At 42.0% G+C, this 26,909-nt stretch overlaps 1 protein-coding gene across 6 annotated transcripts in view; it reads right to left on the reverse strand.

The window, feature by feature from the left end:
* The window catches only part of ddr1 (discoidin domain receptor tyrosine kinase 1), a 38,740-nt gene extending 14,531 nt beyond the window's left edge, over positions 1-24,209 (reverse strand). For 2 of the 6 annotated variants that reach the window (XM_044208875.1, XM_044208871.1), the window contains exons 1-8: positions 22,008-22,024; positions 11,011-11,168; positions 8,369-8,471; positions 5,358-5,433; positions 4,393-4,545; positions 3,478-3,625; positions 2,244-2,346; positions 1,512-1,698 (exon numbers count right to left, since the gene is read on the reverse strand). In XM_044208875.1, the coding sequence (XP_044064810.1) occupies positions 1,512-1,698; positions 2,244-2,346; positions 3,478-3,625; positions 4,393-4,545; positions 5,358-5,433; positions 8,369-8,471; positions 11,011-11,168; positions 22,008-22,009 (930 nt within the window). In that variant the 5' untranslated portion in view covers positions 22,010-22,024. Of the gene's footprint in view, positions 1-1,511; positions 1,699-2,243; positions 2,347-3,477; positions 3,626-4,392; positions 4,546-5,357; positions 5,434-8,368; positions 8,472-11,010; positions 11,169-22,007; positions 22,025-23,801 lie in introns of those variants that run through there. The other 4 variants (XM_044208872.1, XM_044208870.1, XM_044208874.1 and 1 more) reach the window with 3 other exon arrangements.
* Between the last annotated feature and the right edge of the window lie 2,700 nt (positions 24,210-26,909).

Raw genomic sequence — 26,909 nt, forward strand, 5'->3', positions numbered from 1 at the left:
TTACTGAGAAACACTAGAATAATGATGAATATGTGAAAAAAAAAGCTGAGGGGGAACATCCAGAAATTTTGGATCTCAGTCAAAACCAGACCTCTAAAAGATTACTTGTCACTTTATAACACTGACTGGGGATTCATGCTGTTCAATATGCACATATATAGGGTGAATCCCACCCAAACCAACATTCCAACCCGCGTCCAATGAGACAACACAGTTATAACTCAAACTGGGTTGCTTCATATTATCATCCCCCCGTTGCTCCACAAACCCCAAAAGCCACACAGACGCACAAACAGACTGTGATGCAACTCGGTGGCACCCAGAGAGCCAAGCACAGACGCACTGTCCCATGATAAACAATGGCACATTAAAACTAATTAAATGGCTGCAGAGCTATTCCAGTCCAAATGTTGCTTCCTGGTAAGATGGCAGATTAACAGTTATTGCTGTTTAAAAAAATAAATAAATAAAAAAGAGGAATACAAACATAACTCTGCTGTTGGAGTTCCTTTCAGAGGTCGCGCTGGTTCAAGCTACAGGAATTTCTAAATTTCATCAGATGTAAAAAGAAACAGAATCAGCCTAATGTCCTGCCCTAATCACAATGCCATGCTTGTCTTGAGCTAATGGGATAATTAATTAACCAATCAATGAATTAATTAATAAATTGTTCTTTGTCTGCATACTTGTCTTCACATAACACACAGGAATAATTTACAGGATCTCCTCATTTAAACATTAAGGGGTTACATAAGTTAAATAAAATCAGTTTTACTTCTTTAATATGCAGATTTATGCATCAAGGTGCTCCAAAATCTAATCAGATCATCTCCTCTAAAAGGCGGAACAAGTGGTGTATCAAGAAAGTTTGCATTGTGTGCAGTTCTTCTTTCTTTTTTTTAAGATTATTTTTTGGCACTGTTGCCTTTACTGGATAGTTTACTTTTTAGATACAGACAGGAAAAATGGGGAGAAAGGGGTATGACATGCAACTAAGGTCCTCGGCCAGAATCAAATCAGGGACGTTGCACTTATAAGTACAGTATGTATCTTAACCACTCGGCCATAAAAATGCCTTGTGTACTGATCTTGAGTCATTGTACTCAAAAAAACAAGATTCCAAAGGGTTAACAATGTCCTGCCTAACACTCATTCGTTTACACACAACAATACAAGATAGACACCGTACTGCCATCAGATCTGATACGGGATGAGATAAGAGACTGACTTTGTGTAAAACTTGACATTCTGTAGATTCTGTATAATCTCTTGTGGGCGAACTGAGCTGCAGTGTCTCATAATCCACATCAGAGCATATTTTAGAAAGATGGCCTCCCTGAATACACAGACTGGGAACTGGAGCTTTTAGCCTCGATGACATCTCTTATTTACAGGCAGCTCCATGCTATCTGGGATTCCAGTGGGATAACAATGTCCTGCATAACCCTCTCACATTCATCTACATACAACAACACATGCACCATGACACAAACACAACTTTCACTGTCTACCTGCATGTTGTGGAAGACACGTGGTTTCTCAAAGTGGAACTCAATATCCACGTTGCCTTGCCCAAGGGCTTCCCGGCTCCAGCCCAGGTAGTCATACCCAGGCCACACCCTCAGCTCTTTAGTTTGTATGAAGTCGTCTCCTCCGAGGACGCCATCACAAAGCTGACCCAGGCCTCCAAACTGCATCCTGCACACACACACAGCATGGGTTAACACGTGCAGAAATAATGCTGGATGCTGTGGACAGCCTGTCATTTTCTATATGTATATCTAGATCGATAGATAGATAGATACACATACACACACACACACACACAGCCCCCTCACTCCCAGCCCTCTGAGTCTCTCCCTCAAAACACACACACATCTGCTACAAATATATCTAAAAGTAATTCCCTATTGATTAGGCGGACACCAGAATAAACGTTCAAGAAAGGATTTGGCTGAGACCCCACTTCAGTGCTAACAGATGTGATGAGTGCTGCAGAGAAGCTTTTGGTATTCCATTGATGGAGCCACATTTCGCTCAACATTGTCGACCGTTTAAAACTTGTGAATCTTTATTGTGAATCAGCCATTACAACCAAGGCCATGTCTGTACATTTCCATGCAAACGAAATCCAAGCGAGCAGTTTATGGGAATGTATGGAGATGAGATGCTTACTCATACATAAAAATGAAAATGTTAAAAAAAAAAAGAAAAAAAAAGCCTAGAGCAGCTGAATATCTTACCCTTGCTCAGTGCTCCCATCGTAGGTGGAGTCGTTTAGATAGACAGGCATGCCAGACAGGTGCATGACGTGACCCACTGGAGCTGTGTAAGCTTTCAACCCATCTGAGTGACACAAGTAAGAAAAAATATTCAGTATTAGTCACATGATTGTAGACACAAAACAAGCTTTTTTTTAAAGTTTTCTATTTAAGACAGACATGCACAAGCTGCACGTGAAACTTTTTTTAATTTGTAAAACTTTTTCATTTTCATCATGAGCAGCTAGACGTTTACTGAGCCAACATTCAACAGTAATCATTGCCGCGGGGAAACGGCTACAGATGGTTTTTAAGTAGTAAAACAAACGAAGAGGTCCGCTGCTCAGGCCCAGCCACCATTAACTGGTGAAACTCAAACCTCTCCGCTCCAACACACAGCTAATCAGCAACATGGACTACAGCCCGCCGCTCTGCTACCCATAATAAACAATGCTTCACATAGGATTTACAGTATGTCTGCAGTATGCTCAGTCTGTGGATGTGATTATGCACTTAGATGTGAGTTTCATGTACCTGTGTGAGAGTGCATGAGGGTCAAGCGGGTCCAAACTGAATGTAAAACAATAAACACAGGAAAGACACTTTGCTGCCCTAATATCTGATATGGGATGAGATGAGAGGCCGAATGTGCGTAAAACTTGAAGTTCTGAGGATTCTGTACAATCTCTGGCTTGAGGACAAACTGCGCCTCAGAATCCACATTAGAGCATATTTTAGAAAGATAGTCTCCCTGAAGACCGGGAACTGGGGCTTTTAGCCTCGGTGACAGCTCTGATTTATAGGCAGCCTGATGCTGTCTAAGGGAGGTGCATGAGGCAGGGGAGGAGGTGAGCCAGTCATAAATACATAGTTAGTGTTGTGCTTTGGGAAACGTGGAGATCAACACCATTTATCACTGTGTGGCTTCTTTTATCTGGGAAAACCCCACTGAGGCTGTAAATTTGATGTAATGCCTTGAATCAATGCAGGGGATGTATGGCGAAAACGCACTCATAATCATTACTATCGGACAAATCCCCCCTTTCCCATCTGATACAGGAGTTAATCTAGGATGATAGTTAAGTCAGTCACCTTCACCATATGAAATGTGATCTGATTTATCAAAGTTTGGAATGTATGCCTGATCAAATAAATATCTAAGTAAATGGACATTTTGTTTCTCTTCAGTCTCTCTCACCTCCACACAAACACCTACCGTTCCATACACAGCCATAGAGCTCCACCCGAAGGCAAACACTCATAACCCGGTCAGCCAGGGGGTAGAAGCGCACCATGCGAGCCACAATGGGAGGACCCAGGTCTTTCAGCACAACATCATAGGTGTTCTCATTCCCTGACACCACCTAGGGGAGAGAAGTACAAATATTCAAATCAAACAGTACATCGCTCATCTCCCCTGTTATCTGTAGGGTTGAATGAATCTCGCCTGAAGGCTCTGACTTATTATTCAGTCTTCTATTAATCTAACAAGAGCTGAAATTAACTGACTGAACTTTTTCTTTAAAAACAAAAAGGTGTAAAGAAGGACTGATTTTAAAGTGTGAGCCTCAGGCAGTTTTTGTAGGGGAAGCCTTCACCCAAAGATTTACATTGGCTTGCAATTTCTGATTATTTGTTGCGTGGTGATTTTCTAAAATAATAACTGAAGGGGAAAAGAAACAGTATGATTCCCTAAAACATTGGCTGTTGCAGGTCTAAATTCCCATGCTATCATGTAGTAGGGATACAAAACACAGTGCAGAACTTCTCACCAAAGAAAATATTGGACATTTACCAAACATACAAGGTGCCTTTATCTGCACAAGGTAAGCCATTCATTGCATAGTGTTGAAAACTCAGGCAAAGTCTAGCTGGCGCAATGCGAAACAGCTCCACTTCCCAAAAAATAATAAATAAATCAGATGCAGATCAATAATGCAGCCCTCTGTGTTTAACATGGTATTCATATTACACAGCCACAGGAATTAGAGCTGTTTCCTATCAATAATGGAGCGTCAACCTCAACTGTATGCTCCTTCTGTCGATTCCCCCAAGCTCATTTGTGTACACATGAAGGAGACAGTGGGCTCCAGCTCTGTTGTAATTAACAAAACGAAAAGACCCTGCTTACTTCCTGGCTCCAGCGGTCCTTCCAGGTGATCCATTTCACTCCATCTCGGGAATAGCGGAGCCGATAACTGCGGGCAAACTCCTGGCCATGCCCATCGGCATGACGACCCTGGGTACCAACCAGAGCCAGGAAGTGGAGTTTGTGCAGGTCTACCTGCAGGAGAGAAGAAATGCATTATTAAAACACACGTCACTCACTAAAATATAGGCAAATAGATATACAGATAAAGTAAAGTAAGACTGGGAAAATATATAAAGAGCTGAATGTGTTACATTTCTAAATGTAGATTTATACGTGTAGGTTGACATCTTTTACTGTCTTTCCGTGAGTTGGATGAGAAGATCCATACCACTCTCATACCCCTTCTCAGAATCAGAAATACTTTATTTATCCAACTATTTGTCTCATACCCTAAAACCACAAAATGTCTTTTTTATACTTTTTGTACGACGTAAAACAAACAAGAGATAATAATTAGTGAGCATTAGAGGTGCTGGTAGGCAGATTTTGTTACCTTTGGACAGAGCCAGGCTAGCTGTTTCCCCTTGTTTCAAGTCTTTATGCTAAGCTAAGCTAAATGCCTTTTGGCTCTAGCTTCATATATAGTGAATATATCGGACAGTGGTATCAATCTTCTCATTCAATTCTCAGCAAGAAAGCAAATAAGTGTATTTCCCAAAATACACTAGTGCCCAACAGTACATCATCGTGTTCTAAAATCACTCTAAAACAATGCCTTGAGTAGATTAAAGCTGTTATTAAAGCCTCAATGAATAAATGTATTACTAGTATAACAGTCTTAACATTTTATATCAGCTTCATAATAATTAAATAACAATTGTCAACAATTAAATGTTGACAATTGTATTCTTTCAAAAAAAAACAAAAAAAACAACACGATTGTACTGAGCACTAATTCCCAATGTAAGTGTGCAAATCAGAGTGGAGTAAACTGAGTATCTGACCTGAAGGTATTCTGATCCACTGGGGAAAACGGCTCCTGCAGGACACCATGCTCCATCCCCCTCTCCAGTACTCAACCTGAGAGAAACAGAGACTTATTAATGTTAGATAACAAAATAATGAAAAAAAACTACCTAAAAATGTTTGTTTGTTTGTTTTTTTTACTGAAAAGTTCACTAAATCCCAGTACCACACCCAAACATTCCCAAGCAGAGATACAAACACACCCACAACAAGACTGACTACATCAAAACCCACAGTGCCGGCAGTATGCAGAGGTACAACTGAGAATTCAATACAAACAGTCCGGCCCTCCTCTACCACCATACATATTGGATTCCACAGCAGCCAAACATTCACATATAAATAGAGCAATGTTGTCTGAAAGAGAAAAATCAGAGACAGCAATTTGGCTATGGCCAAAGGCACACCGAAGGCAACAGAGAGAGAGACTGCAGACAGATGGAAAATACAGAGAACACACAAAGAGAGGAAAAGTGATGAAAGGAGCAGAGTGAAAATTACTAGCTGTTCTACATTCTTCAAACCTCACAACAAGATCTGGTATAGAACGTCAGGACCAATCTTTAATCACAGCTCCTTAGGCCTGCCATGACCACACACATGCACCACTGAAAGATTTTCACTCAGTGTGACCTTCCTTAATCCAGCCTGAGAAAAAAAGTCCATCCTACCACCACATATTGGCCAAATAAAGACCACAAACTTGGCTGTTTGTCTTGTGTTGTTGGATCAACTCGTAAGAGGAGCTTTGGAACAAACGCCAGGCCACAACTGCACTCTGACCACTGTAGGGCTTCTCTCAAAATGAAAGCTGCTGCTCAGACCACCAAAACAAATCACTATATCAACTCGGTCACACTGACAGTGGCGCTAGTATTTTAATCAATCCCGCTCTCCCCTCTGTGGGTGAGATCATGCAGTCGGAAACTGCGAAATGATATCAACACATTAGTGCTCCACAAAGTGTCCTGTGACGGAAGGAGAAGAGGATGAGGAGGGAGAAAAGAGGAATGTGGCTAAGCATAGTTCAGTCCACCATGCACGAGCCAGCAGGATTAACATTACAGCACACTGTTCTGCCAAGTACCTCATTTTTCTCCTGTTTCTCTCTTTTGCTTCCTAACTAAATGCCAACAATTCATTCCTCTTCCCTTGTTCTCAATTACTTTCTTCCCTCCATCTTTTCCCCATTCACTCAGGCCAATAAGCTGATATTTCACTGTCCCTGAGTAATAATAGCCATGAAAAAAAAAACCCTACCAACTCTGCATCCCTCAGTCCCTCCCTTCCTCCAACACCTTCCCTCAAACCCTGTTTTCAAATTAATTTCTCTCCAGCTTTCAGCACACCATCGCACTTGTTTTCTTTTATGTCGCTGTACTCTGTTTTCTCTCTTTCTCTCTCAGTGTCTCCCCGATGTCTCTTAAAAAGAACTAGGGGGCTAATAATCATTTCCACATGGTTAGACACTCAGCCAAGAGACCCAGCCCAACAGAAACGAATGAATGCACATACACACACGCAATCCTGCGAATGCTCTTACACATGGCTGTAGCATGTTACAGGCCTAGCTTGGCTCTCATAAATCTGACCTCGCTGCCAGACAGACAAGGTGGTAATATAATTACCAAGTGGGTTTTACAAAGACACACACTATCTTCTATCATAATCTAATAGACCACCGACAAATTACTTTAGTCCACAGTGACATGTGTATTCCTGTACTAGAAGTACTGTTACTTGACTTAAATTTTACAGAAGTAGATCACTTGCAATGAAGTACAGTAAGTTAAAGTACAATACTGGATCTGTTGAAGGCAACTCTGACTAAAAGTTACTCAGTTATTACTAGTCACGTGAAATGGCCAATGTGACACCCTGACCCTTACTGTTTTAATGTCAACACTGATAATGTAGCCTGATAATCAGAGCAAATTATCATTTCATTACACTTAATATATTCTACTGTATATGAATCGCTGAACAAATCAGATTGTTGTGGGCGGCTTTTCAGAGGTCTGGGACAAGGCTATTAAATATGCCCCATCAAGTAGCAACCAACTCCTGTCTAATTCAGTGCAGCTATTCAAAGTAGCAATTATGTTTTCTCTATAAGAAGCTTTCACAAAAATTGACTCAAAAAGAAAAAGAAGTTCAAGCCAAATTTAAAGGGCTATATCTGCTAGCCTTGTGTGTTTTAGTCCACTTACTACCAATAATATACACTTTACATCACAGCTAATCATTTTGCAAAACATGTAAGTTTTAGATATTTTAATGTACTTTTACTGCCAGCTTCCACTGGTTTCCTTTCATTCTTTATGGTATGAACACCAATTAGCAATTAGCGCTTACTTCAGATGTGTAATCCATCACAGTGAACAGAATTAGTTTACATCAATGTTACATTGTCATTGCATGGTAATGCGGTTTAATTGCAAACTGATTGGAAACATCTCCACTGCATTATCTCACAACAAATGACTGACAGGAATGGTAGGAAAAAAAATTCTGGAATCTATAACTATACGGCACACATACAAAAATGGTCAGCAAAAATATAAACCACGCTGCTATCGTCCTTTAAATTAAATATCATCTTAATTATAACAAAACAATACAAAAAATGTAGCAAGTTGTCACCAGCTGAAAAGTTTTTGCTAACCTTCAGTGGCTGACCTTTTCTCTTTGCTGCAGTGATGTAGACGTGTACTCCAGGATTTGTCAGTGCACCATGACATCACTGTTGGGTGTGGTTACAGGTGCAACAGAGCAGACTTCTGACCATCCCCATCAGTGATGCTGGGTGCGATCAGAGGCAGTGAAAACTGCTTTTCAGCCTGGTGTTAAGTTCCTCTTTAAGCAGAATTACAGTTTTTAGACTGTAACCATACAAAGTACGAGTACAGGAAAAGCCATTTGATTACTGTGGTGGAAGTAATGTAATTAGTAACTTTATACCCTGCACACACACTCACACATTTCCTACCTTCCATGTTTGGCCTCAGTGGAGTCTGACCAGGCGCTGGAGGCAGTAATGTCAGAGTCTGGGATGGTGCCATCCTCCATACCCAAGGCGTAACGACACTGAGCTGTAGGGGAAAGATTGAGGGAAAGAGAGGGGAGAAAAAGAGAGACATGAGCAATATTCTCATCCGCATTGAGCACATGTCCACGGGAAACTTAATATTTCCATTAGAGTGTCAGCAGCCATCATTGGTCAGGGAGCATAAGGTTGTTATGTCATCTCTGGGAAGACTTCTGGACTTTATGCTTCATAACCCCCACAGACACTGAGGGGAGGGAGAAAAAATACTTATTTGTTACAAAATCTCTCTGGGTGGCGTCTGTACTAATGGGTTCATGTAAAATGTAATGGAAGTGTTTTGCATCACTTAGTCCCTTTTGTTCTGTCAAATGTGACTACATCAAAGACAGTCATTAAAATTCATGTGCATCTCTAAATGGAGACATAGTGTAACCAGCGGCCCCCTGTGAGACGCTGTGACCTGCCTTCTCTGAGACTACACCTTTCCTATGCCCCCCCCCCTTTGGTCTTTCTGGGTAGCTCTCCATCCCACACAAAGCCACCTCCTCAGGGCTCCAGCGATCCAGCACAGCCCCTGTTCCGGTTACCACTGTTCGGGGATTTGCAGGAAGAGAACAAAAGAGAGACAGAGACAAAGGGCGAATGAAAGAACACAGACAGGTCTCACTCTGCTTCAGTGGCAGCATTATCAAATGATCCAGATAGCGTAGTCCCAGGCAGGGATTACCCAACGACCTAGCTATTCACTCTGAAGTCAGTCATGAGGAGGAGATGGGGGGGGGGGTGAGAGGCTGAGGGAGGGTTTGAGTAGTGATAAAGTGGAAAGGGGTACTGACAGTGATATGGAGGGGGGGCTGAGGGTGACAAAAAGAGGAGGGGGCAGGGTAGGCATCTAACTCAGTTTCTGTCATTGAATCAGCGGACAGGAATGTTGGGCTGGATGACAAACCCAAAAAACCCCAGCGGGTGCAGCAGACACACAGACACACAGACGCACACACAGTTCATCCACGCCCTGCAGACAGGTGCCCATTTCATTACATCACCATCATCACACATCGCCAGTCAACAACCCGCCATCTGAAATCTTTGCACCTCTCTCTGTCTCAGTCCCTCTCTCTGTGTCCTCTGACTCTACTACCTCTACTTTCTGATTTCTCTTTTTGTCATTTTTCATATAACTTTAGCCCACGCACTAAACCTTTCTGCTCACACTGTCAAGCTTGATTCAGTTCTTTCAACAAGACAAACTATATGGGTGTGTGTGTGTGTGTGTGTATGTGTATGTGTGTGTGTGTGTTGTGCTGCAGTCTGTTCATCTATCTCCAAATGCCCCCCCCCATCAATCTAGATAAAAATCCTAGATTAATTTAATGCAGACACGATTAGTGGATAAATCAATTAGTCATTCAACAGATAATCAACAACAATTTGAATTAGGGATACCACAAATTATGTCCATTATCAATTAAGCTGACAAATATTTTCTCCATTAATCACATAATCATTGTCTATATAATGTCAACTTTTTATTTATTTATTTTTTTTAAATCACAATTTCTCACAATCACAGTTTCCTTAAGAAGAGAGATGACATCCTCAAATATCTTGTTTTGTCTGACAAAAAAGTCCAAACCCAAAGATATTCAGTTTAATATCACACAAGATAAATGAAAGCGCCAAATACTTCAAAGTGAGAAGCTGGAACCAGGAAAATTTTAGGCACAGCAGTGATTTGAGCTAAATGCTAACATCAGTATGCTAACATGCTCTCAATGACACAGCTATCATGCAGATGTTCAGCAGGTAAAATGTTTACCATGTTCACTACCCCACTGTGTTGGCATGCTAACATTTAGTAATTAGCACTAAATAGAAAGTACAGCTGAGGATGGGGATATCATTAGTTTTGTTTGAATTGTTGATCTGATGATGGCGAAGTTAAGAGGTCAATAAAGTTGTTCCAATTCATCCTGAAGGGGACATGAATGTCAGTACAAAATTTCAATACAATCCATACCATAGTTATCATATAATTAAAATAATAATCAATACTTGCAGCCTTAGTCTCATTCACAGTCTAGCTGCTGCAGTCAGATGGTCGATCCTGCTGCAAACAGTCTCCTCTGGTTACACCTGATTGGTTCTTATTGACTAACCCCTCATGTGCTCCCTTCCCCGACATTTTGACTGACACTTTCATGAGCTGCCTGTGCATTAGCGGTCTTGACGAGCGGGGGGGGGGGGGCTCCGGGCACCCAGCTAACTCATTCTCCCATTACACACGACTGGCTGGCAGACAAGGAGAGGACACAGGATAGCCTGTTGATAGCGGACGGAGAATGAGCCTTACTGATCTGAGAATGTGAGGAGAATGTCAGAGCAGCAGGACGGACGATTGCTGTGCCCGTAGAGGAGAGGACGAGAGGCTAGGAAGAGGGCAAGAGGCTTGAAAATGCAATCATGTCTGAGTTTGTGGAAAAAACAAGTTAAGGAAAGAAAAAAAAAACAATTGGGGGAACAATTTATCTATCACCAATTTAGATGTTCTCTTTGTTGCATGTGTGTATATGACATCCTACCTGGGTTAAAGTGCCACTCATGGTCCTCTGAAGACGACACCAGTGCCACCAAGACTGTGAGCACAGTGACAGGAAACAGCCGCAGGGTTGACAAGGCCATGACAGCAGCAACACACCTGGTTACCTGTCCGGAGACACACTGATGACCACAGGCATACCTGTAGCAGAAAAAGATATATTTATATCTAGGTCCACTTTAGGATTCTTGTCTGTGCTTGTTGAAATTGCACCAACCAACATCAAACAGCAAATTATTTTATTTTCACGCCCACATATACATTACAAATGCACACATACAGCTCTAGCCCGAGGCTGCTGAGCTCACAGGCTAACCATCTCCATCGATAACTCAACTCTCTAAATCAAGTCCTCTTAGTCCAAAGCACGTAGCATGTCTCAGTCATTTGTTTCTCAGCGTTTTGCATGCCGAGCTCAGCAATGGGCCAAACCCCAGAGGAGCAAGCACAAAGCCATACAACAAAGGCCACTTTCACACGCTAATTTGTTTTTCCTCTCTGGCAGCAGAATGTCATGATACAATAATACTTTGCTGCCTTTAGAAAGGGTACAAACAGCTTGGTAATTGAGAATGGTATAATTAGCCGGCACCATTTACGCCCAGAGAATTTTATTCCTTCTGTATTTGAAATGCAAATATGCTAATTACTGATTTTAACCCTACCTTCCCTTAATGGAACAGAGCATATTTGGAGCACCCGGTTGGAGATGCTTGTTTGGAATAAATAACAAACAGATGAACCTGGAAGATTGAAAAATTGAAAGCCAATGAGTGAGAGAGAACAGAAGGACAGACGTCAATGTACTTCGAGTTAATGGGGACACAGACATGATCTGTCCTAGGTTAGTACAAAGTAAATGACTTGCTCATAACACTGCATCACAGACATTTTGTATGTGTTGTTGAGTGACTTTAAAGATCCTTGAAAGCTTAAAACTTAACAAAACACCTACACTCAGCTGCCAGTTTATTGGGTACACCTAGCTAAAACTAATGCAGTCTAATACAGCAGCCTTGCAGTAAATCCAACCTATAATGTTCAGTTGATTCAACTAAATGAGGATGGAGGACATAGTCTGTGGTGCTGTTGAATTGTGTTGTGATATACAGAGAGGTGTTTAATATTTAGTTTACCCTCATTAATATGACAAATGGACAAAATATTAGGAACACCTCTCAGTATAAAGCAATACATTTCAAGGAAACGATAAACTGCAGCCTACAAAATGACCATAAAGTTGAATCAACACCTCTCTAAAATAGGTTCAACAAAGCTGAACATTATAACTTTCATGGAAGTAGGATTTACTGCAAGGCTGCTGTATGTAGATCTACAATATTTCCAAAATGACTCAATGCTTTCTGCCTAAAAAAAAAAAAAAACTTTTGTGATTTTGTCTGACAACACCAACATAATTTTTTCCGAACGAATAAGTGAATCATACAGAAAAAATAAGCACATTTCATTGCTCTATCCCTTGTGCATATTTTACTTTTGAACGTGTCCGAGGAAGACTTCCAGTGGTGAAGCAAGAGGGAGGAAAGAAACCTCATGATAAGTGGAAGTCTGAAGTAGAAGTGACAGCTGGGAGAAACAGAGAGGCCAGGCTGTCTTCCCTGTAGATCTCTGACTAGACTGGGACAGGCCGACAGCTGACACACAGCTGTAGTGACAGAATATTGGGGGGGGGTTGTTGTCGAGGGAGTCAAGGATGGGGAATGTATGGAAACGGAGTGAATCGTAGAGTAGCGTTAGTTCAGGCACAACAGGGTGGAGACGATGGAACAAGAGCAGCGATGACATGGGTACGTGTGTGTATTTGGGAGGGGGGAGGTGGTGTAGAGAGGGTGACTTATGGCCTTCCAATGTGTGTATGCATGGGTGCATGGGGCGCGTATGTGGGCATAGAGGAGATCTCAGGGATAGCCAGCCAGTGCAGCTGTTCTGAATGAGAGATATAAGGCAACCGATACATGGTGCATGTGTTCCAAGTGGGGGGAAAACGGAGAGAGAAAGAGAGGCTGACATCTTTTTTTTTGTCTGCAGAAAAAAACCCAAGTTGTCCAAATGAGTAAGTATGTGTGCGAGTATGCCAGATGACAAAACGCTGAGATATGGGGCTTACTGGACTAAGCTGCGTGTGCAAAATCAGAGCTGAGAATCTGATGACTGGGGCCACAAATCCGAGGCAATCACCATAACAACCAATGTCAACAAACATTATCCTCGACGGCGTCTCATCACTGTTTTGTCAATGAGGGGGAAACAGGGGAACAGACTTTTATTCAACACAGCACAGAGAGACAAAGACATTATAAACACGAGAAGAAAACCAGACGGACAAATGTTTTGGCGAACAGGAACAAAAGTGGCCACAGCCATCCGAGAACATTGTTGTTGGAAAAGTCAAGTGGTGTTGAACAGCTGTGGTTAGTGCTCAGAGAGAGGGAGAAGGGCCCGCTGTGTTCTGGAGGAAGCAGCTCAGTGTGGAGCCCAATCTACACTCACATTTTGTCTCGGCTAATCCATAAGCAGGACTAATGAATACTTATGAACAGCTGCTGTTGCTGTTCAGCACAACAAAAACACAACTCACAAGAGAGAGAGAGAGAGAGAGAGAGAGAGAGAGAGAGAGAGAGAGAGAGAGAGAGAGAGAGAGAGAGAGAGAGAGAGAGAGAGAGAGAGAGAGAGAGAGAGAGAGAGAGAGAGACAAGACCAGAGAGCCCCGCAGAACTTTTTTAGTTAGCAGCCATTGCATCATTAAAGATAGTTTGCCAGAGTCTCTATAATTAGATTGCTTCAGTGAAAAACTGGCAGGACTGCCTTGGCACGGGTTGGCGTCTTTTCTAGAGAGTCCCTCATGTTGGAACCAAATGTTTGCATTCGTTATTCTTTCCAGTTGTATAATAAGGCCAGTCCAAACGTCAGTGGTGACCTAGCGGATTATTCAGGTGGTTTCGCATGTTTTAGCCCATTAACTGCAAATTGTGTATGCTTTACATCACTGCTGAGGATTTTCCAAAGTATATCATAACTTACTGGCTTTTTTGTGATTTCATACACCCCAGACAGCCATTAGTTTTAGTCTGTCAGTACAGTATAAAACTCAACTTCCAGAAACTCGAAACCTAACAGAGGTAATCAATCAGTCAATATTTTGTCCACATTTTTTTTGTTAGTTACATAATCAACTTCCGAGACTCAGAGCTGCTGAACAGCAATATTTCAAAAGCAAGAAACTAGCAAATTTACAATATGCTTTTCACAATGATTGGTTATTATTCCATTTTGATTTTGGAACAAATAATTTGAATGCCATCATTCTTAGCAGCCAAACTTACTAATGTTGGAGATGGCAGTGGGATGGCAGCGTCGATCTGTCAGTCCACCCTGACCAGATTACAAAATATCTTGGCAATCTAATAGTAGTTCAGATATTTTACAGACATTCATTGTCCTCAGAGGATGAAATATACTAACTTTGGTGATTGCCTGACTAAGGTAAGGTACAGGTTTTCACTTATCTAGTGAAATATCTCAACATCTACTAGGATTGGCACAAATTTTTGTACAAACATTCATGTTTCCCAGACAATATATTCTAATGATTTTGGTGATCCCCTGACCTTTCCTCTAGCGCCATAATCGGGTCCATTTTTTTATTTGCCCAATACTTTGGGTTATGACCAAATACCTATAAAACTAATAACATTGCCATCAGCCTCAGCTGTACATTGCTTGCATGCTAATGATAGCATTGACCTCTAAGCAAAGCTGTGTCTAAGTACTGTACAGCCTGACAGAGCCTCTAGTATGGCTGTAGACTCTTAGTCTTGTCAAAACATACCTTGCTCTCATCTACAATATTGGTACCCCATGTTTACTATTACCTGTTATAAGCAAGCTCTACAGTAAATATCCACAAGTTGAAATCAACTGTTGCATAAAAGGTAGTAAATATATCTAAAATGTATTGTATCATTTGGAAAATGGTCAGCCGTGATATATATCATGTGTAGTTAATATGCTAAAACTTTTAAGCCTTGCTTCTTTCCTGTAATGTCTTATTTGTCCATACCCAGACCTCAACGTGTGAAGTCTCCAATCACAGCCAGATAGAGTAACACACTGCCTCAGTTAGACATGACTAATGGCCACTGGGAGACAGAAAGTAGTGAGCTCTTTGTTTTGGATTTCCGTCAGTGTGTGAGGAAGCTGGTGAGGTCATAGATGCACCACTACCCTCCAGAAGAGAAGGAAGCACAAATTAATCTTCAATCTTCACAACACTTTGAAAGGTGAGACTGTGTCTGCCACAGAAACAAGGTCATTTGATGCTTTCCTGAAAACAGGCTTGTTTCTGTGAGACTCTGGGATGGTGTAAGTGAAGTGCTGTTCCCTACGGGGCCACTGTTTCCTTGTTTTTACTGAAGACCCACTCCAAGGGCAGGCAGAAGTTGTTGCACAAATCTGTCCATAGGGTTCCTTTTTGATCATGAAAGAATTTCCTTCAGCTTACTTTGGTTAAATATTTAAATATCCCTGAGTGTTATATTCCTTCACTCTGTGTGAGGAAACAACACAAATACTAACCCCCAGGTAAGTGAGGATAGAAACGAACTACTTCCTCTTCAAACTGATTATACAGTCAGTACACACTAATTACCTACACTAACATCTACAGATATTCCATGATGTGTCAGGAAGCTATGGGTAAGGTCTGGTGTTATGCCCTACTATTGGTCATACTTGGTCATCAAATTGTACAGCTGTGTGTCACAATATTCATCTATACAAGGAAGTGCCAGTCATGACTGTGGAATCAGATTTTACCAGAGGTTGAGGAAGCAGGAGGGAAGAATGGATGAGTCACTTAAACAGGGTAATGAGAGTTGAAGGAGAAGACAGCGCCAGTGGCCGAGTCAGAAAAACAAATTAAACAGCAGCAACAAGGCAAGGAGAAAGTGTAGCATGTGACTGAAGGAGGTGGTGAATCATGATGAAACACTGAAGAAAACATGGTAAGGGGATTGTAAAAGACAAAACTGTTTCCAGGAATAGTTTAGTTGTGCTGAACATCGCATGACTCATTAAGACAGCTCAGCTTTCACCCAAAAAATACCCAATTCAAAACACACCTTCCGGGCGGCACAGACACAGCAGGGCAGTATCATAAGGCAGCGCTGTCCAACAACACAACTCATGACAAATCTAATTCACAAGCTAACGCTGGCATCAGTTTAGCACAGAGAGCCACGTGCCATGGTTCGAGGGTAGGACAAAAACGGATAAAAAAAAATGTATGTAATAAAGCTGGGTTCATTAGCATGCGGCTATACAAAGCTGAAATCAGTCATAACTGAAGAGTGAAACTTCCATCTTTTCCCTTTTAGCTGTCTACTTTATACTTGGAAGCAGGTCCACTTGGCTCCTCAGCCCATACCAGTTGCAGCATTGCTTAGCATATCTGCATGGTGGACAGAGACAAATGGTGACTGATTACCACAGATTGGTCTGGCAAATGAAGAATGCCCTCAACAGCAGCCACCTATTTGTAAGCATAGGGACAAAGCACTACACCAAGGTGGTAGCCAGAAACACATTTTCTGTTCATTTAGGTGGTCAAGAAACATTATGGTAGGATTTTGATTTGTAGAGGTGGCACACATTACAGCCAAAATACACACATCCAGACAAATTTAAAAAACAAAAGCAGAGGGTAGCACCACACCAAAAACAATTAAAAAAGCTAGTTATTTAAGAGTCTGATGGTTGGTGGGCAGTCATCTGTGCCTACGGCCAGAGGGGATGAGGGTGTATTGGTCATATTGTTTGTTGCAGATACTGTTCAGTGGTTCCTGAAAGAGCTAGACTGATAAATGAGCCTGCACAATATATCAGCCGATATTACCTTATTGCAGACATATAAGTAATAATAAGGAACAGGAATTTGCAGTGCAGATATGCCATAGATATGTTTCTGGTAGCTTCTGGAAACAGTCTTGCCATTATGTAGTAGCACTGACAAAGTTCATCTTTCAACTGTAAAATGTTTTGGTCAAATCGTGGTCACAAATCTTTAATAAGCATATTTAAGGGATCCTTATCAAAAATGTTTGTTTATGTGATGTAAAAATGAATATCAGTCAATATATCTTCATCAAAATTTTCAAATATGGATATTGGCCTCAAAAGTATAGTTTCCGTCAGGCTAGTTCCTGGTCTTTCCTGATTATTAGCTTTCAATAGGCTTAATTTTGTTGCAAATGATACAAAATAAAACAAAATAATAAATGAATAATGCATCTGGGTCTTGCCTTTACAAACTAAGTCTATGTGTCTAATTGGTTTTCTGCAGTTTATCCAGAACCTCTTCTTCAGTTTGCACCACAATGTCTCAGTGCTGTGAAGAGTAATGCTGCTGTTATGTTGCTTGTATTTTGTCTGGCAATGCGGATGCTGATTTGTCCAAACTTTGTGCCAATTAAAAGCTTGTGAGATGTTTGGAAAAAAGGTTAAGTTTGCAAGTTTGTCTTCTGTCAATAATTACAGAAATGAGTGAGCTACAAATCAAATAGCAACAACCAGGTTGATCCAGAATTTGTCTATGTAGCTACAGGCCTCGAGTACAAACACAATATTTAGTCTGGACCATTTTTTAATTATAGCTGTATCACTGTGCTCCAATGTTATGGCATCTGCAGAGGCAATCAAAAGGAAATAAGCCTGATCAGATACATAAACAGTAACAACACACAGCACAGAAGGAGGTGGATTGCCTGTACCATATGCACAACAACTAAGAATGAACTAAAATAAAACAAAAGAAGTTGTTCTGTGAGAGCTGAAATATAACAAAGAACAGTGAGCACAACACCAAAAAGATCCCACCAAGCGAAGGCACCTCTGGCAATCAACGGGATCTACACTGAGTCGGCTGTTAGCTGCATCGTGTGAATCAAAGAGTGAAGTCCTCTCTCTGCATGCAAAGGAAAAAAACTAGAAGAGAGTGTATTATAAGTTCTTCTGGGAAACTGGTTTTGACTGACAGCACCTGGAACACTGTTTTGGTTCTTAGGGCTTAAAGCTCCACACATGTCAGTGCATGTAGTTAGACTGTTCTCAGCTCGTTTTTCTCTGTATAATGCATCTGGAATGAAAGGAGTGCCATTTCACTTTCTAGTGAAAGTAAGTTAATGAGAGACCTTCTCTTGTCTACTAAAAGTGAACCGGAGTTATCTGGTGGCATGAAAACAAACCTTCACTGCAACAGTGAGGGAGGATTAGTTCTGAGTTTGACCTTAGTTGAAGCGTGGGTGTAAAACTCATAATGAGAATCTTGCAGATATGTGGTACCATTAGCATGTTAATATGACAGTGTGGCAGCAGAGTGTATGTGGATCTCTGGCTCTAGTGTGACACAGAGGCTGTTGATGGCAAGCCGCAGCCCAATTCCCTGAATTCAATTTGCACAGTCTCACTGCCACCTGTCAGAGAACAAGTGAGAAGCAGAGGGGAGGATGGGGTGAAAGGAGAAAGGAGAGGCATGTGACAGCACAGTGCTACTCTCACAATCGGCAGAGAGAAAACGGCCGGAGACAGAGATACAGAAAGACAGGCAGAAGAATACTGTAGTGGAGGAAGATTCCCTCCAGTAATCAAACGACTCAGAATGACAGAGCGAGCGTGGGACAAAGGCAACTCTTTGACCGCAGGAGGGTGACAATTATTCATCCGGTGAGCAGCTACTGAAACAGAGAGTGGAAACGGGAGAAGGGAGAAAGGGATGGAAGGAGGGAGGGAAAGAAGGACGGATGGCCTGGAGAGAAACTGAACAGAGCAGAAAGAAAAACCAGAGAGATCAGGTCAAACAGGAATGAGTTCAGCGAGACTCAGCATTTTGTGTCAAAGTGAGAAAAACAGTCAGGCCCAACACAGCCCTCTAACAGATGTCTTCTTCTCATTTCTAATGAACGACAGCTGAGCAGAAGATTTTCTGACATCTTTGAGCTGTTTAATGTTTAGCTACTGCTGTGGGCAAACAAAAAAATACACTCGCACAAAAGCAAATTAAGATCCAAAAATTGGTTCTGGGCTTTGCTGAAACTTTAGCCACATACACACACACACAAACACACAAACAATTCATCTCTGTTAAAAGCCTCAGGTGCAGGCTGAAACCTCTATCACGCTGGCAGTCATCCTCCTCCTCCTCCTCCTCCTTCTCCTACTCCTCCTCCCTCTCTGCAAAAAAAAAAAAGCCTCTTAAAAAGAGCTAAATTACATATCACACAACAGTTCCCTGATGCTAATGCCCCCCTCCAAACCCCTTTGAGGGAAAGACAGACAGGTCCGCCCCACTCAATGTGGATGTCGTTAAAGCTCAAATTCATCATACAAAAGAGAAAACATATTAAAAAAGAAAGTCCCCTTAGATGTTGAGCACAATTTTCTTCCATGTTCCAACAAGGTTTCAAAAGCACCTACTTTGCCAGAAGCCATTAGTAATTATTAGTGATATACTGAGCCACGGTGTGTGCTAGGAACTCAGGCGAAAAATACCACCACAGTGTGAGGATTTGAACAGAGATGAGAAAAAAATGAAAAGAAAGAAAGAGTGAGAGGGAGAGAACAGAGCGCACACTGGCTTTTAAGTTTGGAAAATGAGAGTTTCCATCTTTCATAAGGTTCATCTACTTTTGCCAGAAGCGATAACTTCAACTGCCAGTTGTTGGCGAGACGCGTGAAGAAGCTTGACGTGATTCACAGTTAGTTGCAGCTCACTGGATTCAGTATGAGCAACCTTTGCTAATTAGATCATTAACTTAACTCAACATCATATGATTTAAGGGGGAACTCCACCAAATTTACACATCAAAGTGTGTTTACAGGTGTTGGGGAGGACCACTGCACATTTGAAAAAAGTTGTATAAAGCCTTTTGCGGCTCCAGAGGGAGCTAAACGAAGTCTGATAAACTGCCTCAAGTGAAGTTGCTTGAGGCGATGTTGGTTGAAGACAAATTTGAAAATGAAAAAACTTTGGGGGTGTGGAGTTAGAAAGAAGTGAGGTTACCAGACCTCTGCAGCCTGCTCCTCATCGTTGCTTGAGGCTAACGGCTTGAGGTTGCATTAGCAGCTACTAGCATAACACACCCAAATCTCCAAACTGTCCAACAAAGTCTGACAATGTTACAGGAGTGCAATGCTGAATCAGTGGAGTACTCTTTTAGTGAGAGTGTTTTATTATTTCTGAGTCATAAAACATGTATTACAGTTGAGAAATTATACATTAGGGTGGTATTACTTGCCAACTTCTACATTTTTGTACTTTCGTCTTATAAAAACCTACTTTGCCACACACTGAAAGTCAATTAATTATATCATATAAGTACAGTAGCATCTCCACAATAGGCCACCTTTAATTTTGGGATGTATGCAGAGACATTTCTGCAGGTTACTGAGCTAAAGTGAGACTTCAAGCCAAGGCCTGAGATACCTTTATAAGATACTGTGACAAATTCTTTGAAGAAACCTCAGTAACCAAAATATGACCCCAGTTTGGTTACATCCAAGCAGCAACATTGTTATCTAACCAGGGCACCCTCGATGGGAAGAGCAAACAAATAAATGTGGAGACTCTCAGGAACGATAGCAGAAGGGAGGCTGAGGATGAGATGGATGAGCAGAGGAAGGAGGGGAGAGGAGGATAAATGAAACATCTAGTGCTGCTTCAAAGGGAATGGAGTGATAGAAGATGAAGAAGGAGAGTGTGTGTTCCATGTTAGATGTAGAAAGAGAGACAGATTGCCAGAATGATCAATTAGGGGATCAAAGGTATGCTGGATGTCAGGGTGGGATGAAGGGACAGGGGGATGAAGGCGTGCTGGAGGGATGGGGAGGGCTAATCTGAGAGAAGGTAGGACTTTGGAGATGGAGATTCACAGAGAGGAAATCAAATTGAGATTTGAGAACTCACTGACAACTAAAGCCCAAGCACACCCGGGATCGCGCTTTGAAGTGTCACCACCCATTCCTCAATGAATTTGTTTCTCTGACAGTGTCGTCGAGCTCGCTCTGCATGTGACCACACATAGGGCAAATGCAATTGAAAAGCCCAGCTGTCTAGACTTGAGGGGAAATTGATTTAGGAAAACAGGGTGGACAGTGGAGTCCTGCCTTCAATTGGTTTCATTTCCCATTAGAGGGTGACTGTAGAAAGAGGAAGCAAGTAACCGTGTCGTGTCTTTGGACTTAAATGAATTCTTCCACTGGCCCCGAGGTTCCCACTCAGTCTGTTGGGAGCCAATTACGAGCAAACAGTGTTGCTGCCTAACACATGATCGCTGTGAAAGAAGTTCAGTTCTTAAGGACAGAAGACACCATTATCATCATTGTGCTCTCTCATGTGGTTAACTAGCCACATTAGCCACATCACAATAAAGATCAGGCAACTGTGCAAAACATGCAATTTAGTTATTATGGGTTTTGAATGCGTATCCACCTGCTAAAAGTCTTTTCAGAATGGTCAACAACCAGAAAGACAAAGTTAGAAAGCCTGGCTGCCACCAAAACAATGACTCAGATAGAGGACAAAAGACTGAGGGCAATGATCAACTAGACAAGAGAAAGCAGACAAGACAAACCATCTGTGTGTGAGCTTGCATGTGTGTGCACATCTGCGTATTTTCAATCGCAAAAACAACAGCAATAAAGTAAAACTCCAAACACTCAGTTCATAAAAAATGGCTTTTCAAGACTTTTGTTGCTGAGTCTTAAAATCTCTAAAGACCGAAACAAAACAAATAAACAGCCATTCCAGTCAGACAAATTGCTTTGCTCTGTGCATACTTCTCCACAAATCATATTATGTAATTAATGTCATTTTCTCCTTAGTCTGCCAAGACAAAGACTAATCAATAAAAGAAAAATGGTTCCCCAAGTTTGTGCATGCACAATTATACTCACAATTATACTCACATAACTGGTCTATCCAACTATTTAATATATTCTGCTTCTCCTTTGTTGGAATGCACTGCTGATAAAAAAAAGCAGCTATGCAGGGCCAATGGCTCTCGTGGGATGCTGTGGGAGAATAAGCAGCCAGATGCCCATTAGACAGGGATCCAGCAGACCTATGCTTGCCGTGAGGGACTGTGTACCCACACTCAGGGCTCCTCCTCATATTATGTCCCTGCCTTTGCTACAGAGGCAGAGAGGGAGGGATGGGGAGAGAGAAAATTGCCTTTTATTGCCTCTCTATCTATTGGCAAATAGCATAGCACCCCACCCACCCCCACCCCCCACCCCCCCACCCTCCTCCTCCTCCTCCTCCCAGCAGGCTAACAATGCTACACCTCCACTGGACTGCCTGCTCAGTCCCCTGGCCAACAAACTACCCACATGTACCGTGTGGTGGGAAAGGTGACTGCCCACTGCACTGGACACCGACTGAAGCCCATTGTTAACTCATCCATCAGGCCACCTCCGCCTCGCTGCCAGCTCAGAGGCATGCACAAACGCACGGGAACAAGCTGGCAACTGAAACAGATGCAATCACACCCACATTTTCACCTCTCTCCTTCTGCCTCATTCTGCCATACACAAATAAACAAAAGGCAGAAAGCTGAAATATGCAGTTTCTGAGCATAACTTGCATCATCCTGTTCGCAGAGAAGATGAGAATCATTTATAAGGCCACATGATTGATTCACCCTCACCATCCCCTTTCATCTGGCTCATGAAAACACAAGATGTATATTCAGTTCAAAGTCCAAACCTTCTGGCAGAGTCTGGAAATGTTTTCTGTATCAACACAGCTTCTCATCTCCAGCGCCAGGCCGCCCTGTGATGATCTCAGGTTTTGGACTGATTAGCTCTCAAAGGAGAACCACTTCATTCAAGGCCAGAGGTGAATGAAACCAGAGCTGATGGTCTTATTGGAGGTCACCTGTGGTGCTGCGGGTCCAGTGTGATGACCACCACCTGGATGTGTGGAGGTCATCCTAAACATTAGACATTTTAGTGACTCATTCATCAGAGCTGCTGCAGTTTTAAAGCTTGACATGCCAAGAAGAATTACTTTTGTTGAACTTGTGACGTTTGTGTGTGTTTTTGTGAATGAGGTGCGATGTAAAAAGACTGAGTTTAACAGACTGTGAAGAAACGAATGACTGGTGACAACTTAACCAACCCCATATTACAGTTTGGGAGTTAGTGGCCATCAGACTGGTTAAATAGTTAAAAATGGTTAAAGATTGGAAAAAGATGACGGGCAAGATGGAAGAAATAAAAGCCAATTATGAAGATTTATTAAGTGAACATAAACGTGCGAAAGCAATATTCTTGGCACAAATCCGGAGTCTGAATAATGTTTTCTCTGCTTCCAAGGACCCACATTTAGCAAGATGTTGAACAGCACAGTTTGCGCTGAGTCTAGACCATGATGCAGGCTACACTGTCAGGATATTTCAGCTACGCAGTCGCTAAATGCCACAATGTATCTGCCACACAAACGTGCAGAGACCCGGAGCGCAACGTTACACCTCAAATGCGCTTCCCAGCAGTCCGTGGCCAGAGTCCAGAGCTGCCGTGCCCGCCTCACACCGAGACTTACAGACGCCAAGCCACAGAATGAGAGACAGACACACAGACATACACACAGACAGACAGCTGGAAATGTCCGCTGCAATATTATTATAGCCGCTTATTCTAGAGTAAAGTGCGCGGAGGGGAAACGCGCGAAGGATTTAAAAGGAGTTTGTCAGTACTTACCTAAAAAGACACGAAGAAGTGTGCTTGACAGCCGTCCAAACTTTTAGACGAAGTCTGTATTAGACGAAGTAAAGCTGTGTTTTTGCCCTGAATAACAAACGTCCACTGACTGGTCCAAACGACGCTTTGCAGCAGTTGTTGCGCTCAGTGGACGACCTCTGTCAAAACTCAGAAAACAACAAATTATCCGAAACTGCTGAGCGCACCGGCTGATTTTAGACCCGCAGCCTGACTTTCACTTGACACTCTTGGGATGAACAGTTTTAAAACTTGTCGACAATGATGAAATATATGTTTTAAAAAGTGCGAGAGACCGTCCAGGGTGCCTGCGCTTCGCCTCCTACGCTGCTCCAACCTCAGTCCGGGCTCCGCAGCCGGGCCAGCAGGCGCCACCAGGTGCTCATTTACATAACTGCACCGGCTGTGTCCAATCACAGCTCCGAGCAAGGTGTCTGATTGAATATTCCAGCAGGCACGCCATCCAATCAGAGCTCCCCGTCGGCGGGCGCTATGACCTTAACAACACTGTGGAAAGAAATTCAATGTGAAGCCTTTCGGGGCAATTTGAGTTTCTTTGTTACAGCAACGCTGAGATTTGGGGAATATGACATATGATACAGCAGCACTTAGAGTGCCGTCACCTTGTTAACCCTTTGCATGTAAGAAAATGTTGCTCTGCTGTTTTTAAACGGATTCTTTGATAATATAAACTTTTAAACTCCTTGAATCATCTGTTCTGCCTCAGCATTTTGCCTAGGCCATTTAATGTAGACCCACGACACTCTGCCTTGGTATTTACCTCTAAAGGAAACTTTATTACAGAGTATTGGTGGTGTAACTGTATACCATTACTGCCCCGGGGCTATAATGACTCAGATTGAAGGGTTTGCAGTAAAACACAGCAATGGAGCTGGAACCAGGAGAGCTGTTGATATGGGGCCCTGAGGCAGGTCAGGAGTGAGAGGGGAATTCATGTTTTAAAAGAGCCACATGTGTGTATGTTTATGCTGAATTACATCAAAAGTTGTCAGACAAAGACAGACTTAAAAAAGGTTACAGTATGTGTTGGTACTTGCCTGTCTGACTGAGAGGACGGAAACTTTAGCTGGCGCTCAATCAGCAGTGAGGGACAATAAAGGTCATTTAACATACTGAGCTCCACCTTGGATAAACAGGGAAGAGGAACACTTGCACTCTCTGCCTCCAAATGTTCACTTTTGTGTGTGTATGAATATGTGTGTGTGCATGTGTTTCAACTTGCATATGCACATATTATCTCATGAATGTTTTGGAATTAGGCAGTTTTGTCAGTAAGTCAAATGTGTTTGACTAAAATAAAGTCAGCAAAGTGATAGATTCATGCTACGCAGTGGTGGAAAGTAACTAAGTACATTAACTCAAGTACTGCACATGTATTACAAGTCTGTCTTTTCTCCAGAACTAACAGATGTACAACACAAGTGTGTAAGTTGGTGTAGTCCCTCATTCGTCCAGGAGTGTTCTATCGTAGAAAAGGTTTCAGTCATAGTCATCTGGACACTGTTTTCAGAATCAAGACGTTTCGGCTCCCATCCGGAAGTCATTCTCAATTGTGAAAAAACGGAACGGGAACTCAGAAAATTTAAGCTACTCTGTGTTACTTAAGCCCTGCCCTCAGGAAGGAATCTACCTGAGTATCTGTTAATAGCTAGTTTCACCTGAAACTGACCTAATTGTTTCCATGATGGCCCAGTAATCAGTAATCAGGCCTATTGTTTTCTGGCTGCACCTCCCTCATCACTGTTAAGTACCTGATTAGCATATGATTGGCGTGACCACGGTGCTAATACACTGTGGTAAACTGTATGTAACACAGAGTAGCTTAAATTTCTGAGTTCCCGTTCCATTTTTTCACAGAAACGTCTTGATTCTGAAAACAGTGTCCAGATGACTACGACTGAAACCTTTTCTACGATAGAACACGAGTGTATGTTAATGCTTGTTTCTAATGTGTGTGTGTGTTTTATTTAACCATATATTCATTATTATGATCAAAAATGGCAAAAGAAATCTAATAAAACATCATCAGAAATATAAATATATAATACAAAAGCTACATGAGCTGCATGTGTATGCCCACAAATACAAAATATTTTCTATTTGTCAATCAATTCTCAATAGATTTTATGAATTTCTACTCTTAATCTTGAGTTTTTCCTGTTTCTGCTCCATTCAGGCCACCTGTACCTCAACCCGCCCCTCCACTCCCCCATCCTCACCCCTTCACCCTCCCTCCCTCTCTCTCTCCAAGTTTCTTTGTGTTTATAAAGACTAGCTGGACTTTCATCTGGCCTGGCCTCGTTCTCGCTGCATGTCATTAACATTCTCTCACCACTTTTCAATTCAGAGCCAAGACAAACCAAAACACTCCTCTCTCTCTCTCTTTGCGTTTAATGGTTAAGCTTCCCTCCTTCAATGCTGTGTATAAAAAATGATCTTGTGAACATACTTTTTTCTCTGTTTAGCCGCAATGTGATCATGATTTATTCATGTTTTCTGGTTCTCTTGAGTTTGTCTCATACAGGCGTTGGATTTCTCCCTAAACTTTGTTTTCCTATCATGCTTAACAAATACAAAAGGGTGATGAAGTTAAGCTGAAATTAAAGGGATGATGAAGAAATCATTGTTAGTTATTATCCACGACATTCACCAACTGATTCCCAGAAATGATCCTGCTGACGAGCACAGTAATTCTCAGCTCTTGTTCTCTCACTCCCCAGAGCTTTTCCCTTCTCTTTTCAGCCTTTTCTGTTGTGCACATCGTCCAACTGGCTCTGCTTTGTTCGTTGTCCAGGCAACTGCAAATCCTCTGGCAGAAATAATGACCTTTTTCAGTATTATTTCCTTTCTATCCCGTGCCTCCTCTCTCCCATTTTTGTGTCTCACTTTTGCTCTCAGTTCCTTTTTCATATTTCTTTCATTTTTCCTTTTTTGACAAAATAGGCTATGCTCAGTTCCTCTGTAGAGTTGTGGTTTGTTGTCACTAAAACCCCTTTTCTCCCTCCGCCCTCTCTACTCAATCTTGCTTTGAGTGAAAACCAGTGGAGCATAAAAAGCAGGTCTGATCCT

Source organism: Siniperca chuatsi, linkage group LG9, assembly GCF_020085105.1.
Source record: "Siniperca chuatsi isolate FFG_IHB_CAS linkage group LG9, ASM2008510v1, whole genome shotgun sequence".
NCBI lineage: Eukaryota > Metazoa > Chordata > Actinopteri > Centrarchiformes > Sinipercidae > Siniperca > Siniperca chuatsi.